This window comes from Chrysochloris asiatica, unplaced genomic scaffold, assembly GCF_000296735.1.
Source record: "Chrysochloris asiatica unplaced genomic scaffold, ChrAsi1.0 scaffold00089, whole genome shotgun sequence".
Classification (NCBI taxonomy): domain Eukaryota; kingdom Metazoa; phylum Chordata; class Mammalia; order Afrosoricida; family Chrysochloridae; genus Chrysochloris; species Chrysochloris asiatica.
This window is the reverse complement of record NW_006408607.1, coordinates 8617263-8635077: the sequence shown is the minus strand read 5'-3', so window position 1 is coordinate 8635077 and position 17815 is coordinate 8617263. Positions and strand designations below refer to the sequence as shown.

General features: G+C 39.2%; 1 protein-coding gene across 2 annotated transcripts in view; it reads right to left on the bottom strand.

Annotated features, from left to right (window-relative positions):
• The window catches only part of STIM2 (stromal interaction molecule 2), a 245284-nt gene that overhangs the window by 23169 nt on the left and 204300 nt on the right, over positions 1-17815 (bottom strand). For both annotated transcript variants that reach the window (XM_006866310.1, XM_006866311.1), the window contains exons 4-7: positions 16432-16543; positions 8572-8687; positions 3987-4164; positions 3309-3486 (exon numbers count right to left, since the gene is read on the bottom strand). In XM_006866310.1, coding sequence (XP_006866372.1) covers positions 3309-3486; positions 3987-4164; positions 8572-8687; positions 16432-16543 — 584 coding nt within the window. The remainder of the gene's footprint in view (positions 1-3308; positions 3487-3986; positions 4165-8571; positions 8688-16431; positions 16544-17815) is intronic.

Below are 17815 nucleotides of genomic sequence, written 5' to 3'. Positions count from 1 at the left end.
GTATTTGCAATGAAGAAGTCATTGGTCTTGATAAATTCTATCAAGAGATCTCCAGCATCATTTCTATCACCAAGGCCCTATTTTCTGACTACTGATCCTTACTATTTGTCTCCTATCTTTGTATTCCAATCACCAGTAGTTACCAATACATCTTACATGCATGTTTGATCAATTTCAGATTGGAGAAGTTGGTAGAATTCTTCAATTTCATCATCACTGGCTTTAGTAGTTGGTGTGCAAGTCTTAATAATAGTGGTACTAACAGGTCTTCCTTGTAGGCATATGGATATTATCCTATCACACAGTATTGTACTTCAAAACAGATCCTGATGTGTTCTTTTTAATGATGAATGCGACACCATTCCTCTTAAATTCGTCATTCCAGGATAGTAAACCATGTGATTGTCAGCTTCAAAATGGCTAATGCCAGTCCATTTCAGCTCACTAATGCCTAGAATACTGATGTTGATGCATTCCATTTCATTTTTGACAATTTCCTATTTTCCTAGAATCATACTTCGTACATTCCATGTTTCAATTATTAATGGGTATTTGCAGCTGTTTCTTTTCATTGTGAGTTGTGTACCATCAGCAAATGAAGGTCCTTTCAAAGGCTTTTACTCCATTTGTGTTATCACGGTCAACTCTACTTTGAGGAGGCAGCTCTTTCCCAGTCATATTTCGGGTGTCTTCCAACCTGAGAGGCTCATCTTCCGGTATATCTGAAAATATCCTGGTGCTTTTCATCATGTTGCAGTAGTCAATACCCTGGTGTTGGCAGTGTTCCACTGTTATTCATAATGTTTTCAGTGACGAAATAGTCATTAGGAGTCTGCTTCTCCTTCCTAGGCTGTCTTGGTCTGGAAGCTCAGCTGAAGACTGTCCACCTTGGGTGACCCTGCTGGTATTTAACGTATCTGTGACATAGCTTCCAGAGTCACAGCAACACACAAGCCATCACAGTATGACAAAATGACAGACAAGTGGTGAGTTACAAAACCAGGAGTCTTCCTACTTTGTTCTTCTCTTTTAGAATCGTTTTAACTATTTGAAACCTCTTGCCTTTCTATAACATTGAGGATTGGTTTTTTTATTTCTGTAAAATCAGTTGTTGGCATTTTAATAGAGATCACATTGATTCTGCTGATTGCTGTGAGTAGTACTGACATCTTAACAATTTCAATCTTCCAACCTATAAACATGCAACATCGTTTTTATTTACTGAAGTCTTCTTTAATATCTTTTAGCAGTATTTAACTTTTCACTGTATTAAGTCTTTCATATCTCTGGTTAGAATTACTCCTAGGTATTTTAGTCTCTTAGATGCTACTGTAAATCAAATTGTTTCCCAATTTGCTTTTTGGATTTCTTGGTGCTGGTATACAAACAAAACTTTTATTAGTGGTATCAGAAAAACATGGACTTTAGAATAAGACACACAAAAATCTTGCTTCTGTCATGTAAAATCTGTGGACCTCAGACAAGCTGGTTAATGTCTCTACATATTTCATCTAGAAATGAGGATAATATCTGTATACTGTGAGGATAAAATTTATGAGCATACCACTTGCAACGTGCAAAACATACATTTCTGTCATACAAAAAGCACTCAGAAAATTGTGTTTGTTATCACTGTGATCACGTTGGGAGAGAACGAGAGTTCTTTCTAAAATACATTATCCACTTCCCTCCATGTCTGGGTGCCTTGGGACATGCAGCTTGTACTGTGTCATGATTATCAGGGTAACAACCTCAGGGCCTACTGAGGCGTGCGAGGTCACTATGCCAGAATCCTCGGATTAGAATGTTTGCGATTCTTGAGTCCTTTTCATATTGCGTCCTCTCTCTCACAGTGAGCCAGTCATCTGTAACATACTCCTATTGCTCTATCTCCATAGAAGAATTTCCCACTACTGCTTTCTGATTGGCTTTTTCTTAACTGCCAAGTTTACAAAAATAGATAACAAGCTCTTTAGTACTGAGAACAAACCAGAAGCTTGATGTTTTGGTGGGAACAGTAGGGAGTTCCCTGAGAAGTACAGGGCTAAGATCAAATTCTTGAACACGGTTTAATAGGGGATGGGGGTGGGCAGTGTAACTCCGGGGTTCGTGCAGATAAGAATTTATCAGGTAAATGAGGCATGTCTGAAAAATATGTCTCAGAATCAATTTAAAAGAACAAACTCCTTACAAGGAAGAAGGTAAAAAACAGGTAACCAGGAATAAGATAGAGGAGTTAATACTTAACAAAAGAAATGGCTACATTCATTCATTCAGGATTTCCTGCCAAAAATGACCATCCTGAAGTGAGTAGTAATAATCGTTGTGCATTTTCCCATGACTTGAAATTGAACTTCACTCATGACATAATATATGAAATTTCCCATTTAACATTTGATTGAAAAGGTTAAAAGTAAAGCAGTATTTAACATTTGAGAAGGTTAAAAGCAGACTATCTAGGTTCTACCCTTGCTTTAAGACCAAGTCAGATTCTAATTTTGAGCAAGTCTTCTAAATCCTCCTTTCTTTCTTCAAACTCACTATCTGTAAAAAGGGTCAAAGAAGAAGGAGGTGGGATGAAAGTCGAGGTGATGTACTTTGAAGACGGAAGAAGGAGCTTAGCGCTAAGGAATGCAGGCAGTCAATGTGCTAGAAAAGGCAAGAAAACAGTCTCTCCCTTAAAGTCTCAAGAAGGACACACAGCCTGGCACTGACTGTAGACTCTTTTCGAACTGTAAGAATACATTTGTATTGCTTTCAGCCACTAAATTTATGGTAATTTGTCACACGGATTAGGAAAGTGTTTCCAGCCCCCACCTCCACCCTCTGCAGAGAATACCACATTCAGTCTCAAACGAAACTGAATGGAAGAAGCATCTTCTAGATGGCAAATCCTGTTCTAAAATATTTAATAGGATTCAACTGGATGCTCAGTAGAGATCTTTTACCTTTGCAGAGCATTTCAACATTAGATACACTTTATTTTACTAGGAGACAGTTGGAAATGCACACATACTAACGATAATATATTAAAATAAATACTTTAAATTTGCTCAAGATGATCAGCACGACTCAGGATAAGATTCAAAACATGAATGTGTGAACATGATGGTTACTTTATTTTGTAATTACTATTTTGTTGTATTAGCACACAGACTTTGACCAATGCTAATTATATGAACAAATGCTTCTTATTAACCGTATAAAATGGAACTACACATAGACGACTACACACAAACAGGCGGGGTTCTTCAGAGTGGAACTACATATATCCTAACAAGTTTTGGGTTTTGTTTTAGTGTAAATACCTGTTCCAATTCCTGCTCTGCGTACTGGCGTCTGCTCAGTTCACATTCAGCTCCCTCCCTCAGCTCTCTCAGCCTGCAGGCCTCCTCTTTGGCGTAATTGATCTCATCCATCATTTTGCGCTCTAGATTTTGCTTTTCTACGGCAACATTTCTGTTTTCTTCCTGTGCCTTTTCAAGCCTTACACAACAATAAAAATGAACATTTCTCACAAAGGTTTCCAGACTTCATTATTTTACTGAATCCACAGCATTTTAAAAATATTAACCGTTAAGTCAAGATAATAAAAGTATCAGGCAGCCTACCACGTCATACTTCTGGTTATCTGTGATTCAGAGCACAGGGACAGTAGAGAAACACTCTTCAGCAAACAGATGCATGAAATGCATAATGATTTGAATTCAAACTAAAAAATACAATTCAACTACTCACATAATTCTACCTATATTTGATTATTTCCAGTGGTCTTCTTTCTATCTATCTATTGCCAAGCATATGCATTTCTAATAAATCTGAAATGATAACACATTGATACTTTTGTTAAAATACGAAAAGAAATGGGCAGACATTCAGGCCACATGTACTCACCTAAATCTAAATGTGTAAGCACATGTCCTGATTGCATTCTTAGGAACTGTATTTTCCTAGAGACAACAAAAATGACACCTGTTTTGACTCACCTTTCTTGTAGGTCCATTAGACTCTGCTCTGCAGTTTGCAGACTCTCTAAGTCTTTCATCATTTTTGCCACGTGTTCTTTTGATGTCTTATTCTGTGTATAAGCAAACCAGCACCCTCCAACACCAATTACTATAGAAACTGTGAGGATAAAATCCTTCATCCAGTTAGGAGGTGGGCCTACAAAGAGGAACACATATGGATAAATTAGTCTTTGAGCATAATGGTACATTGAACCTCAACTTGCAAAGGTGATTTTTTTTTTTTTTTTGGGGGGTAGTTTTTGTTGTTGTTAAGTACCATGGAGTCGGTTCCATCTCATAGTGACCCTGCACAGGGTTTCCAAGGATGCAAATCTTAAGGGAGCAGAAAGCCTCATCTTTCTCCCACAGAACAGCTGGTAGTTTCAAACTGCTGACCTTGAGGTTAGCAGCCCAATTCATAACCACTACGCTACAGATATCTAAAAACTAAAACTAAAAAAATCTGTAAAGATCTTCCTCCTATACACAAGCTATGGTCTTTTAAAAATAACTTCTGCAAATAATCAACACGCTCATTATAACTACCTGATACAATGAACACACTGTCTACCTCCGAGTCAATTTGGACTCACAGCAACCCTCATATGTAAGGTTCTGAGGATGCAAATCTTTACAGAAACAGGAAGTCTCATGTTTATCCTGCAGAGTGGCTGATAGGTTTGAACTGAGGATTCTGTAGTTAGCAGTCAGGTGCTTACCCTGCAGCTCGACACTAGGGCTCCTTTACTAGGCCTGTTGTTGTTAGTGCCATTAAACTGGTTCTGACTCACAGCAACCCTGCATAGGGTTCCCCTAGGAGCTGTTGGTGGATTTCAACCAAGGACCTTTCAGTTAGCTTGTTATACAGCACCACACCAGGACTCCTTGTTAGGTCTATGATGTTGTTGTTGTTAAATGTTGTCACGTTGTTTCCAACTCACAGCAATCCTAAATGGGTTTCTTAGGAGTGGATGATGAGTGTGAGCCATTGACTTTGTGGTTAGCAGTCCAGTGCTTACCCTACAGTGCCATGCCAAGAACTCTTACTAGGTTTATTATTGTTGCCATTAAATGTCATCAAGTCAGTTCTGACTCATAATGACCCTGTAGAGAGTTCCAAGGAGCAGCTGGTGAGTTTGAACCAGCAACATGGCAGTTCAAACTGACCTTAGGGTCAAGTGCTTTATCTTACAGAGCCACTGTTGCTGTTGTTAAGAACCACTGAGTTGGCTCCGACCCAGAGCAACCCTGTATAGGGTTCTTGAGGAAAGGCTGGTGAGCTTGAACCACCGACCTTGTAGTTCAAACTGACTTTGCAGTCCAGCGCATTAACCCACAGTGCCACACCAGGACTCCTACCAAGCCATGTGGTGGTGGTAGTGGTAGTACGCCGGGGGAGTCGATTCCGACTCATAGCAACCCTGTATAGGGTTTCCGAGGCTGTAAATCTTTATGGGAGCAGAAAGCCTCATCTTTCTCCCACGGAACGGCTGGTAGTTTTGAACTGCTACACTTGAGGTAGCAGCCCAACTCATAACCACTACACTACCAGAGCTCCTTTACAGAGCCATTGTTGTTGTTAGGTGTCATCGAGTCAGCACCGACTCATAGCGACCCTATGCACAGCAGACTGAAACACAGCCCGATCCTAGGCCAACCTCACTACTGTTGCCACACTGGAGTCCACTGATGCCGCCACCTGGCCAATCCATCTCATTGGGGGTTTTCCTCTTTTTCTCTGACCCTCCACCTTACCAAACATGATCTCCTTCTCCAGCGACTGGTCAGGAGGGCAGAAATAAACTCACAGGGATGCACCATGTCCAGGCTAGTGGCATAGGAAGTAATACCCAAAGTCCTGGGACCTTTGAAAATGCAACAGCATCTCCAGTCTTGTGGTGCTGTGTGGGATGAGAGGAGTCCTAAGAGAACAATTTTATCATTCCAACCCCCTTCCCTCCGTCAAGTGAAGACAGCTGCCATGCTATAAAAAACCCAATCATTTGCATTTCCACAAGCATGCAGCTACATAACTAACTATGTCCGTCAATCAGTGCTTCTCAATGTGGGTAACTATCTCCCTCACCCCCAGTGGGCCAGTGACAATTTTTGGTTGTCGCACTGGGAGAGAAGAGGTGTGACTGGTATCTAGCAAGCAGAGGTCAAGGATGTCGGTAAACACCCTACAATGCATAGAACCCTGCGGATGCTGCCACCCCACCACGCCTAACAAATAATTAGCTATCCCCAATCTTGCGGAGGTTCAGAAGCCCTGGGCTAAAATAGTCTTGAGTGTGTGTTATATTTCCAGTGGCTACATGCTAGAGATGTCTGGGTTACTAGAAGAAAGAGCGGGGCACCTCCTCCCCAGCCTTTCAGGCATGATGCTAACCCTAGAATTGTTTCTAAGCTAAGAAGCCAATGTCGACAGATAGCAATGACAACAAACACGGATCACTATGACTGGATGCTTATTTACCCTTGCTCTTCAAGACCTGCTAATCTTTAGGGTGCTCTCTAAATGGGAGCCACGATGTCAACCAGTACTACACAGTGAACGTCTTTAATGCTTCGAAAAGCTAGAGATTGCAGTGAAAAATTGCCTAAATGGCCAGTCCCCTCACCTCCCCCAAGAAAGTGCTTTGCATGTTTGATGAAAGGACCAGCTCTAAAAACAAGCCCCTATGCTTACAAGGCTGGGGTCACATAACTACATTAGCTGGGTGTCAGAAACCCTCAGTGTTCCTGATTTCTAGAGGGCACACCCTCACCCACAGTGAGGACAAGCCCTGAAGAAAGCCAAGCCTCTCCAAAGATTTTGTTTTTTCTTCTGCCTCAGACTGAGAGGTTTAGCTTGGGCTCTGGTTCACATCTGAGTCCAGAAAACTACCAGAAATCACCACGGAAAAGGATGAGTCAGTCCTGAACTCTATAATCAGCACCATACTGGAAAAGAGTTATGTGAAAACTTCAAAATCTATCTTTGCTCATTTGACAATGCTGTTTTTTTTAAATAATGGAGGTGTTCCAATTGGGGGGGGGGCACTCGCTCAAGTAATAATTCTATGACAAATGCATTTAAAAAGTAATGCATCATTAACTTCTTAACCAGCTTACTTATTAAAACATTTGCCTTCAACATTCTTTGAGACTAGCTTGATTTTTCTCCAAATGACTTGGTAAGGCAGTAAAATCTGGGAAAACCAGACTTGTGTCAGGTGCAAGTTTGCCAAAAAAGGAAAACTCAAATGTTTTCCATGAAAACAAGCAACAGAAAAGTTCTAAGACTGCAACCTGTTCAAGGCAGAAAGTTTGTCAGGCCCAAAAAAGCAGAGCTGTCCCGAGACTCCAGAGCGACTGTTCCCCTGTCCAATTGTCTCTCTCCTTTTTAACTTAAAAAAAGGTTCCTCCCCCTCAGGTTAATAAAATATTCCTGACCAAAATCCATACTTTAATTACTAATCATTCAAATGAAAATAATCAAAATCTCCTAAAAGACAATCTGCCAGTGAATACAGTCAGAAGCTTAGGACAAGGAAACAGTTTGGAAAGGGCTCATTTCTGTGCAATGCCCGGCATTTCAGTAGTGGGCTGTTTCCTAGGGCTAGTCATTTCCACCAACAATGCATCCCCACCAACTCTTCCAGGGGAGGGGCTCCCAGCTGTCTCACCAGCTGCTCCTTCAGCCCTAGCCAAAAAAGCACCACCAGTAAAGCCAAGGAATCCATCCCATGACTCCCATAACCTGTTTACAGCAGGGTCACCTCCAAGATGCTAGAGAGCCCAGAACTCTCCTAAGTCCAAGAGTTCAGGCTGCATAAGCATTCGTTTCCTCATTAGTTTTTAGCATTAATTGTTTTTATTCCTTTCTGGCTTCTGAAAAATACCATTCCTTCTAAAATGTGTATTCTTCAAACACTTTCCCCCAGAGCTTTCTGAAATTTGAGATAAAATAAAATAAGCATATTAAGTGTCCCTCCTGGGGGAGGGGGAAATATTCCCATCAAAGTAAAGAAATACAAGGCTTATTTTCCTTACAAATATGATATAACACTTCGTTAAGTGATCCTCCTCCAAACAATCTGAAGAACAATCACATCACATTCTCCACCTTCTGCTAGGAAAGTCTGCTGCTTTCTAGCGTTTCAGTGGGCGTTTGCTTCTCATCTAAACAATACTTTTCTTGGTGACAATGAAATCGAGTCAGGATCTATTACTTCGTGTCATCAAGATGGTTTCTGCTCCAATTCTTAAAAGGATTCTTCAGTGAACAGCAATTATCACATCAACATTCTGACTGCTTTAAAGTTTTACATTTTGAAATTATCAAGTAATCATTTTTAGTTTTTTTGTTTACATTAAGCACCAGTTTTGCCATTTTCATAGCCCATGCTTCAATGACAGACCATCTTATCCTAAAAATCTTTCATTTTATGATGCTAATTGATGTTTTTCACAGCTAGTAGATTTTTCCTAGTGGTATACTACCTTTCTTACTTTTCCCTTGTTTAAACGACACATAGATGATGTGATTATTATCTTTCGAGTAAAACAGAATACTAACGTGTTAGAGGTCCAAACAAAACCACATCCAGCGCCTTGAGTTGAAGTTTCTGTCTGTGACTCCGGTCACTGATTTTCAGCTGAGAGCTCATAAATGATGGTTCATGCACTGCTATCCTGTTCATTTAAAAAACACATATACATTAAATGAAAATATTTATAACATATACACAAATATTTCATGAACACATTCATAAAATTCCACAGATTAGTGAAAACTGCCAAGAGTTTATCAGCGTGTGATTTAATACTATATTACACTTATTCGAAGCCTTCCAGTACAAGTTTAGTTGTAGAAAGATGCTGGTATGCTAATAGCTTACTTGCTATATTCAGTTTTGTTTTCTAAGGTTGCTTTCTTACAATGATTTAGAAACTTATCAATTTCAGAGTCTTTTATAATTCCTAATTAGCCTTTGGTATTTTATAATATTTTTACAAAGAACAATAAAATTATAAATGACTTGATATCAATTGTTGTTAAATGCCATCAAGTCATTTATAATTCATAGAGCCCCTGTATAGGGTTTTCAAGGAGTGGCTGGTGGGTTTGAACTGCTGACCTTGAGGTCAGTCCAGCGCTTACTCTAAGGCATCACACTAGGGACTCCTGGCATCAATAGCAGCCGTAACAAATTCTTGTCAATTGACAGTCTGTCACTTTTATTTACATGTATCTAAAACATCTGTACCTATACATTCTAATATTTAAACTGTTTCAAAACCAAACAAAGCAAACTGAAGTCCTAAGTGGAAAGTGAGATGTCACTGTGGGTAGATTTAGGGTTGATGTAAGAAGGCTGAACCATTTTATTAGTATTCATTTATGAAGCAGGGGAAGGGAAAAGGCAGAGGTGAAATAAGGAAACAAAATCACTTTGGACTGCAAATTCAAGTAACCCAATAGTCAATTAAGACTTCTAAAGGACTAAGTATGATGTCATAAACACCAAGACTAGCAATAACAATGAAACATTCAAACAAGCATGTGTTATGTGCCAGGTCCTATGCCAAAAGCTTAATTATAATATATCCACTTTATAAATGAGAAAGCCAAGTTTCTAAGAGGGTAAGTAACTTGACCAAGGATATATAATTAGTAAATGTTGTTGTTGTTATGTGCCGTGGAGTCAGTTCCGACTCATTGCGATCCTGTACAGGGTTTCCGAGGCTGTAAATCTTTACAGGAGCAGAAAGCCTCATCTTTCTCCCAAGGAATAGCTGGTAGTTTCAAACTGCTGACCATGAGGTTCACAGCCCGATTCGTAACCACTACGCTACCAGAGCTCCTTAATTAATAAATGGTATAAATTCAACCCCAAATATGCATGACTCTGAAGACTGTTCTCTGACCCACTATAATTGATTTCAGAAGAGATGAGTTCATTTCTTCTCTGGGTATAAAGAAATCACAAGAACCCCCATGAGGTTTCTATAAAACCTCAGCAGGTAGAGAACTACTAACTGTCCCTTTTACAAAACGCTTCTCTTCATCTTCTCCACAGGCACTCTTCCTGTATGCTTTACGCTGACACTGAGCAAACTGGAGGCAAAAACTACGTCTTACCTACACAGTCCCAAAGCCTACCATGGTACATGGCAAAAGTAGATGCTTGGTAAATGTTTGCATAATAGATGAGTGAATGCATGGTGGATGCATGTATGAATGATTAGCAAGACTATCAACAGCCTAAATTTAAGGAAGGTAATAATGTGATATAGTGACAAGAAAACAGCAAGATGGAGTTGATCCATTAAGAGCTCAGAGGTGCAGTGAGGCTACCTGAGTGGGTGAGAACATCTCAGGTTGTTAATGATTCTTCCTCCAATCCTGATGCCACATCCTTCATATAATCCAGTTTTTCGGATTATGTGCTCAGCATATGTACTCGGTAAGGAATGAGGACACATGCATCAAGTGGAGAGCTTTATGGAGTACAGAAACCACAGTAAAAAGCTTAAGGACAATCTAGAGCCATGGGGTCAATTTCGGCTCACAGATGTTTTAGAAGAGGCTAGAACCGCCCAGAGGATTTTGAAGGCTGGAATCTTTTAGAGAAGTAGGCTGCTACATCTTTTTCTTTCATGCGTCAGTTAGTTAGTTTGAACCTGTGACCTTTTGGTTATCAGCCAAGCACTTAATCATTGTGCCACCAGAGTTCCTACAACATTATCAGTAACTAAAAATAAAATGAAACAATGTTTTATTGTCATAGAAAGAAAACAAAACAATGATTTGCTAATGGTTCAAGCTCACCAGCTACTCCTTGGAAACCCTATACAGGGTTGCTATGGGTCGGAATAGACTAGACGGCACTTCACAACAAGAATAGGTCAATCGTCTGGAACGTGCAATACAGTTTCTTATATATTACAATAAATTAGCTCTTACTTCATCAATGACCTAACATAGAGCTCTGACCCTTAGATACTAGTTTAGTTAACTGATATTAACCCTAAGTTGACTCTCTGTGGAAACGTAAAATAAGAACTGCTCCTGCTCTGCTAAATGCAAGAAAACCCTAAACAGGGTCACTATGAGTTGGAAACAACTCAATGGCACACAACAACAACATGGAATCAAATTGATCAGGGATACAATATGTACATTTCACCTCTTGTACTAATTAACTAGTTATATTAAGGAACTAATAAGTGATTAATTAGGCCTTTTTAAATTTAAATCTCTATGGAGAAACTGAACATAAAAAGAAATTTTGTCAAGGAAAAGGTCTCGTGGAATCATTTTAACATCATAAAGTCAGCTAAGGACTAGTTACACAATATAATTTACAAAAGCAGCAAAAAATCTAAGAAGTGAAAAACATCTAAGAGAGGAACGTCACTCTGGACTTTGATATCAAATCTATTGGTTCAGATAACGGCCTTAGACAAAATACTTGCCTGACTTGTTTTTTCATCTATAAAATGGAAATAGATGAAGACATTATTTAATAAAGCTTTAACATAAAGTCTCTCTAACTAATATATGCTATAAAATGGGTGCTATTTATTTAAGGAACCCTGGTGGTACCAGGGACGAGGTATTGGGCTGCTAACTGAAGTGGTCTGTTCGTGTAAAGGTCTACATGCTCAAGAAACACTATACTCACAGCACTACATATTGTGAGTCACATTCGGCTTGAAGGTAGTGGGTTTTGTTTAATATTTCCTTGGTGGTGCGGTGGCTAAAGTGCTTAACTGCCAACCAAAACATCAGTGGTTCAAACCCACCAGTGGCTCCCAGGGAGTCGTCTTTTATGAAGATTCACAGTCGTAGAAACCCCTAAGGGACAGTTCGATGCTGTGCTGTATTGTTGCTATGAGTTGATATAGACTGAATGACAGTGTGGGAGTTGTTAGGTGGTGCTGAGTGGGTTCCAACACATGACTACCTTATGCTCAACAGAACGAAAGACTACCCGTTCCTGCACCATTCTCACAATTGCTGCTAGAATTAAGCCCATTGTTGCTGCCAATGTACCAACCCATCTTGTTAGGGGGTCTTCCTTTTTTTTGCTGACCCTCTACTTTACCTAGCAAGATGTCCTTCTGAAGGGACTGGTCCCTCCTGATAAAATGTTGTTAAGTATTAGAAAGGATGTCTGGCCATCCTGGCTTCCAAGGAGCATTCTAGCTGTACTTATTCCAACATAGATTGGTCTGTTGTTTTGACAGTCCACAGCACTTTTAATATTCGCCCCTAAGACCATAACTCAAATGCATCAATTTTTCTACGATCTTCCTTATTCACTGTCCAACTTTCACGTGCATATGAGGTTAATGAAAATACCATGGCTTGGATCAGGCGCACCTTAGTCCTCAAATTGACATCTTTACTTTTGAGCACTATAAAGAGGTCTTGTGCAGCAGATATGCCTAATTAAATAATACATCATTTGATTTCTTAACTGCTGCTTCCATGAGTGTTGATGGTTGATCCCAGCAAAATGAAGTCTTTGACAACTTCAAACTTTTCTCCATTTATCTTGATGTTATTTATTTATTGGTCCACTGGTGAAGATTTTTTGTTTTCTTTACATTGAGATGCAATCCATACTACAGACTATAGTTTTTTATATTGATCAGTAAGTATTTTAAGTCCTCTTCACTTTCAGCAAGCAAGGTTATATCATCTGCATATCTCAGGTTGTTAACGACTCTTCCTCCAATCCTGATGCAACATTCTTCATATAATCCAGTTTTTCAGCTTATGTGTTCGGCATATGGACTCAATAAGTATGGTGACAGAATACAACCCTGGCAAACATCTTTCCTAATTTTAAGTCATTTGGTAGTTCCCATGTTCTGTTCAAACAACTGCCTCCTGGTCCATGCGCAGGTTCCTCATGAGGACAATTTAAGTATTCCAGAATACTCAATTAAGTGCTCCGGAATACTCATTCTCCACAATACTGTCCATAGTTTGTCATGAGCCACACAATCCAAAGCCTTTACATGTCAATAAAGCACTCGTAAACATCTTTCTGGTATTCTCTGCTTTCAGCCAAGAGTTATCTGACGTCAGCAATGATACCCCTTTGTTTTATGTCCTCGTCTGCATCCAGCGTGAACCTCTGGAAGTTCTCTGTCAATGTCAAGTTGGCAAGTTGTTTTAGAATGATCTTTACAAAATTTTAATTGCATACGTTATTAATGATATTGTTTGATGATTTCCACATTCTGTTGGGTTACCTCTCTATGGAACAGGCACAAGTATGGATCTCTTCCAATCAGTTGGCGAGGTAGTTGTCTTCCAAATTTCTTGGCATACATGAGTGAGTGCTTCCAGTGAGGTATCAGTTTCTTAAAATATTTTCATTTGTATTTTATTAATTCTCAGAGCCTTGATTTTTCTCATTGCCTTCAATGCACCTTGAATTCCTTCATTCAGTATCACTGGCTCTTGATCATATTGTACCTCTTGAAAGGACTGAACATTGACCATTACTTTACGGGACAGTGACTCTATGTATTCCTCCCATCTTATTTTGATGGCTTGTGCATCATTCAATATTTTTGCCATGTTGTTGTTGCTGTTAAGTGACATCGAGTCAGTTCTTACCCATAGCACCCTGATAGGGTTTCCAGGAAGCAGCTGGTTAGATTGAATCGCAACCTTGTGGTTCAAATCAACTTTGCAACCCAGCAAATTAACCCAGAGCGCCACATCAGGACTCTGTTTTTTTGCCAACAGAATTCTTCAATCATGTAAGTTGAGGTTTGATTTTTTTCTTTAGTTCCCTTAGCTTGAGAAATGCTGACCATGTTCTTCCCTTTTGAGTTTTCTAACCCCAAGTCCTTGTACATTTTGGTACAACATTTGACTGTATTCTCATGCTGCCCTTTGAAATTTTCTATTCAGCTCTTTTACCTCCTCATTTCTCCCATTTGCTTTAACATCTCTACAAAGGATAATAAGTTGCAGAGTCCCTTCTGACACCCATTTTGTTCTTTACCTTCTTTCTTGTCTTCTTAATGACCTTTTGCTTTCTTCCTGTATGATGTTCTTGATATCATCTCACAACTCTCTGATCTTCAGTCTTTAGTGTCTAATGCATCAAATCTGTTAGTCAGATGATGTACAAATTCCGGTGGGATATGCTCAAGTTCATATTTTGGCTCTTGTGGATTTCTTTTCATTTTCTTCAGCTTTAGCCTGAACTTGTGTATGAACAACTGATGGTCTGTTTTAGCTGATGATATGGAGCTTTCCTACCATATCTTTCCACAGATGTAGTCAATTTGATCTCTGTTTGATTCCATTTGGTGCGGTCCATGTGTATGATTGCAAATACCATTTTTAAGCAACAGAAAAGACAATGAATAAGTTATTGGTCTTGCAAAATTCTATCATGTGATCTTCAGCCCTGTTTCTATCACCAAGGCCATTATTTGTCAACTACTGATCTGACTTCTTTGTTTCCAGCCTTTGCATTCAATTGCCAGGAACAATCAATACATTTTGATTGCATGTTTGATCAATTTCGTTATCAATAGCTTTAGTGGATGGTGTTTAAACGTCAATAACTGGTATTAACTAATCTTCCCTGCAGGTGTATGGATATTATCCTATCACAGACTGCATTGTACTTCAAGACAGACCTTGATATGTTCTTTTTGATGATGAATACAATGTTTCAGTTTGTCATTATTGGCACAGTAAACCATGCTATTGCCAGATGGCCAATATCAGTCCATTTCAGAGTACTAATGCCTAGGATATTGATGTTTAGGCATTTCATTTTATTTTTGACAATTTCCAATTTTCCTATAATCATACTTTCTACATTCCATGTTCAAATTATTAATACATGTTTACAGCCATTTTTCTTCATACGGAGTTGTGCCCCATCAGCAAATGAAGGTCCCGAAGGCTTTACTCCATTCTCGTCATTTTGATCAACTCTATTTTGAGAAGGCAGATCTTCCCCAGTAACATTTTGAGTGGTTCCTAATCTGAAGGGCTCGTCTTCCAGCACTATATCTGACAGTAGTCTGGTGCTGTTCACCATGTTTCAGTATTTAATATTCTGGTGCTATCTGACAGTTTTCCACTACTATTCATAAGGTTTTCAGTGACTAAATATTCAGAAGTAGTCCCTCTGTCCTTCTTCCTAATCTGTCTTCGACTGGAAACCTGTCCAACATGGGTGACTCTGCTGGTATTTACAGTACCAGTGGTATAGCTTCCAGAATCACAGCAGCACGCAAGCTACTACAGTACAATAGATTGACAGACCAGTGGTAGGTTCTTCTATTGTCTTCCTTATTCATTGTCCAACTTTCACATGCATATGAGGCTACTGAAAATACCATGGCTTGGCTCAGGCACACTTTAGTTGTCAAATTGACATCTTTGCTCTTGAACAAGTGTTCAAGAGGTCTTGTGCAGCAGATTTACCTAATGCACTATATCTTCTGATTATGGATACAAACAAAATGAAGTCTTTGGCAAACTCAATCTCTTCTCCATCTTATTTAATTGCTCCAGTTGTGAGGATTTTTGTTTTCTTGACATTGAGGTGCAACCCCATAACAAAGGCTGTGATATTTTTAAGTCCTCTTTGCTTTCAGCAAGCAAGGTTGTATCACGTGCATATTTTAGGTTGTTAATGGCCATCCTGTTGCCAAATTCTTATTCATATAATCTAGCTTTTCAGATTATTTGCTCAGCATGGAGGAGGGGAATATTACTTATTACTAAACTGGTGATGCTGTAGGATAAGCATTGGATTGCTAACTTCAAGTTTGGCAGTTCAAACCCACAAGACACTCTGTAGGAAAAACAGGACGCTTTTTGTGCCCATAAAGATGTGCAGCCTCAGAAGCCCTACACAGTGTTGCCATGAGTTGGAATCAACTTAATGGCAGTGGGCTTCTTTGGAGTAGAGGATGGGGAGGGGAACAAGTGTCGGGTTGTGTTTTTAAATTGAGGTAAAACTTAAGGCCACTATTCTTTTAAGTAGTTATCACTGTTATTAAAAGAACATCAATTCTGACATCAGTGTACATCAATTATTCATAAGGTGGATCAAGACAGATGAATAGGCTTTGATATATTTACCACTGCTCAGAGGCTGACCCTCTGATGTTATCAAGAAACATGCATCTGATTTACCTTGTAACTCTCAAAATTACTTTCCTTAAGAATATAAAAGGAAGGTGTGGGATGATGACTTAGAAAGAAAAAATGTATTTATATATATATTAAAAAAAAAAAAAAAAGAATGTATATAATTAGTTTCATTGTGCCTTCATTCATCAGAGTAAATTTGCAGAGTCAGCACTGACTCAAAACACCTAATCTGCAATTCTCCACTAGTGGGAAATACATTTGGCTCACCAAGTAACGACTCACCTGGGAAGTGTCGTCCCTTTCACATTATGATCTCTAAAATTCTTTTCATATTGGGGTAGTTCAACAAACTCTATCAACCACTGAAGAGTGTCCTCCAGAGTCCAATTATGAACTGCAAGAATACACGAAGAAGGCATATGTCAAACACACCTGTTTTACATACTTTAAAAACAAAACAAAATAATGACACATGAATACAACAACATCAGGGGAAATAGAGCTGTTAAGATTCAATTTTCAATTTAACTCAGTCAACATTAAGTACCCAAATGCCATCTCACATACTATTAAGACATGTATTTCTTGCCCTTGAGGATTTACAATCTATAATAGGGAAGGCAGGGAAAAGTGCGGGGGTGGGGGGAGACACAAACTCTTAACATGGTTAACTTTTAAATACGCATCTATACAAAGTTTGTAGTAGATGAAATAATGCATTATTTTCTTGGGTATAGAAGATCTAACAGAAATATATTTCATTCATCCTTCCTTCCTTCCTTCCACCCACCCACCCACCCATCCATAGAATAGTATTGGGTGTTAGGTTCCATTCTAAGCACTGGAAATGCAGCATTGAAATGATGGATAAAATCCTTGCTTTATGGAACTTCGATACTTTTGGGGTGGGAAGGGACAGCTTCTGAAGGAAAATCAGCTATAAAGAATAGAAGGGAGGATGTCGGGGGCAAGCTTCTCTGAGGAGTACATATCTGAACTAAAACCTAAATTTTGCAAGGAGTCAGTATGATGAAGATGTGGGAGAAAAATATTCCAAATAGAAGAAATAGCTAATGTGAAGGCCTTAAGATAGCAATTAAGTTTTCTGGGTTTGAGAGATACCATGAAAATAGTGAGAGAGGGGAGAGGTCGTGGACAACTCTGAAGACTGTTGAATATTCCTCTAATTTCAATAAGAACAGCATAAAATAATCTCTTGCTCTCGTACACAGCAAATAAGAAGAGATGGAAGCAACACACTTAAGGGAAAGAAGGGACTGGTGATCTGAATCTAGCCAGAGGCTCTGTGATCTGGTGGTCTCCTCTCCTTCCACAACGATTGTAGTTGTTGTGAAGTGCTATCGAGTCAGTTCCAATTCACAGCAACCCTATATAGCATTTCCCAGGAGCAGCTGGTGAGTTTGAACTGCCAACCTTTTGGAGCAGTTCCACTCTGTCACATGGGTTGCTATGAGTGAAAATCAATTCAGCAGCACACAACATATGGTGAATGGACTGTAGGGGATAAGCCTAAAAACTAATAGATCACTAAAGAGAATACTCCTTATAGAACTGCCCAGGTAAAAAAGGCTACTGGTTTGGACAGTAATAGAGAAAACTGTTCCATTACTTTCTTAGTTTCTCATCCCAAAATGAGTATAATCAT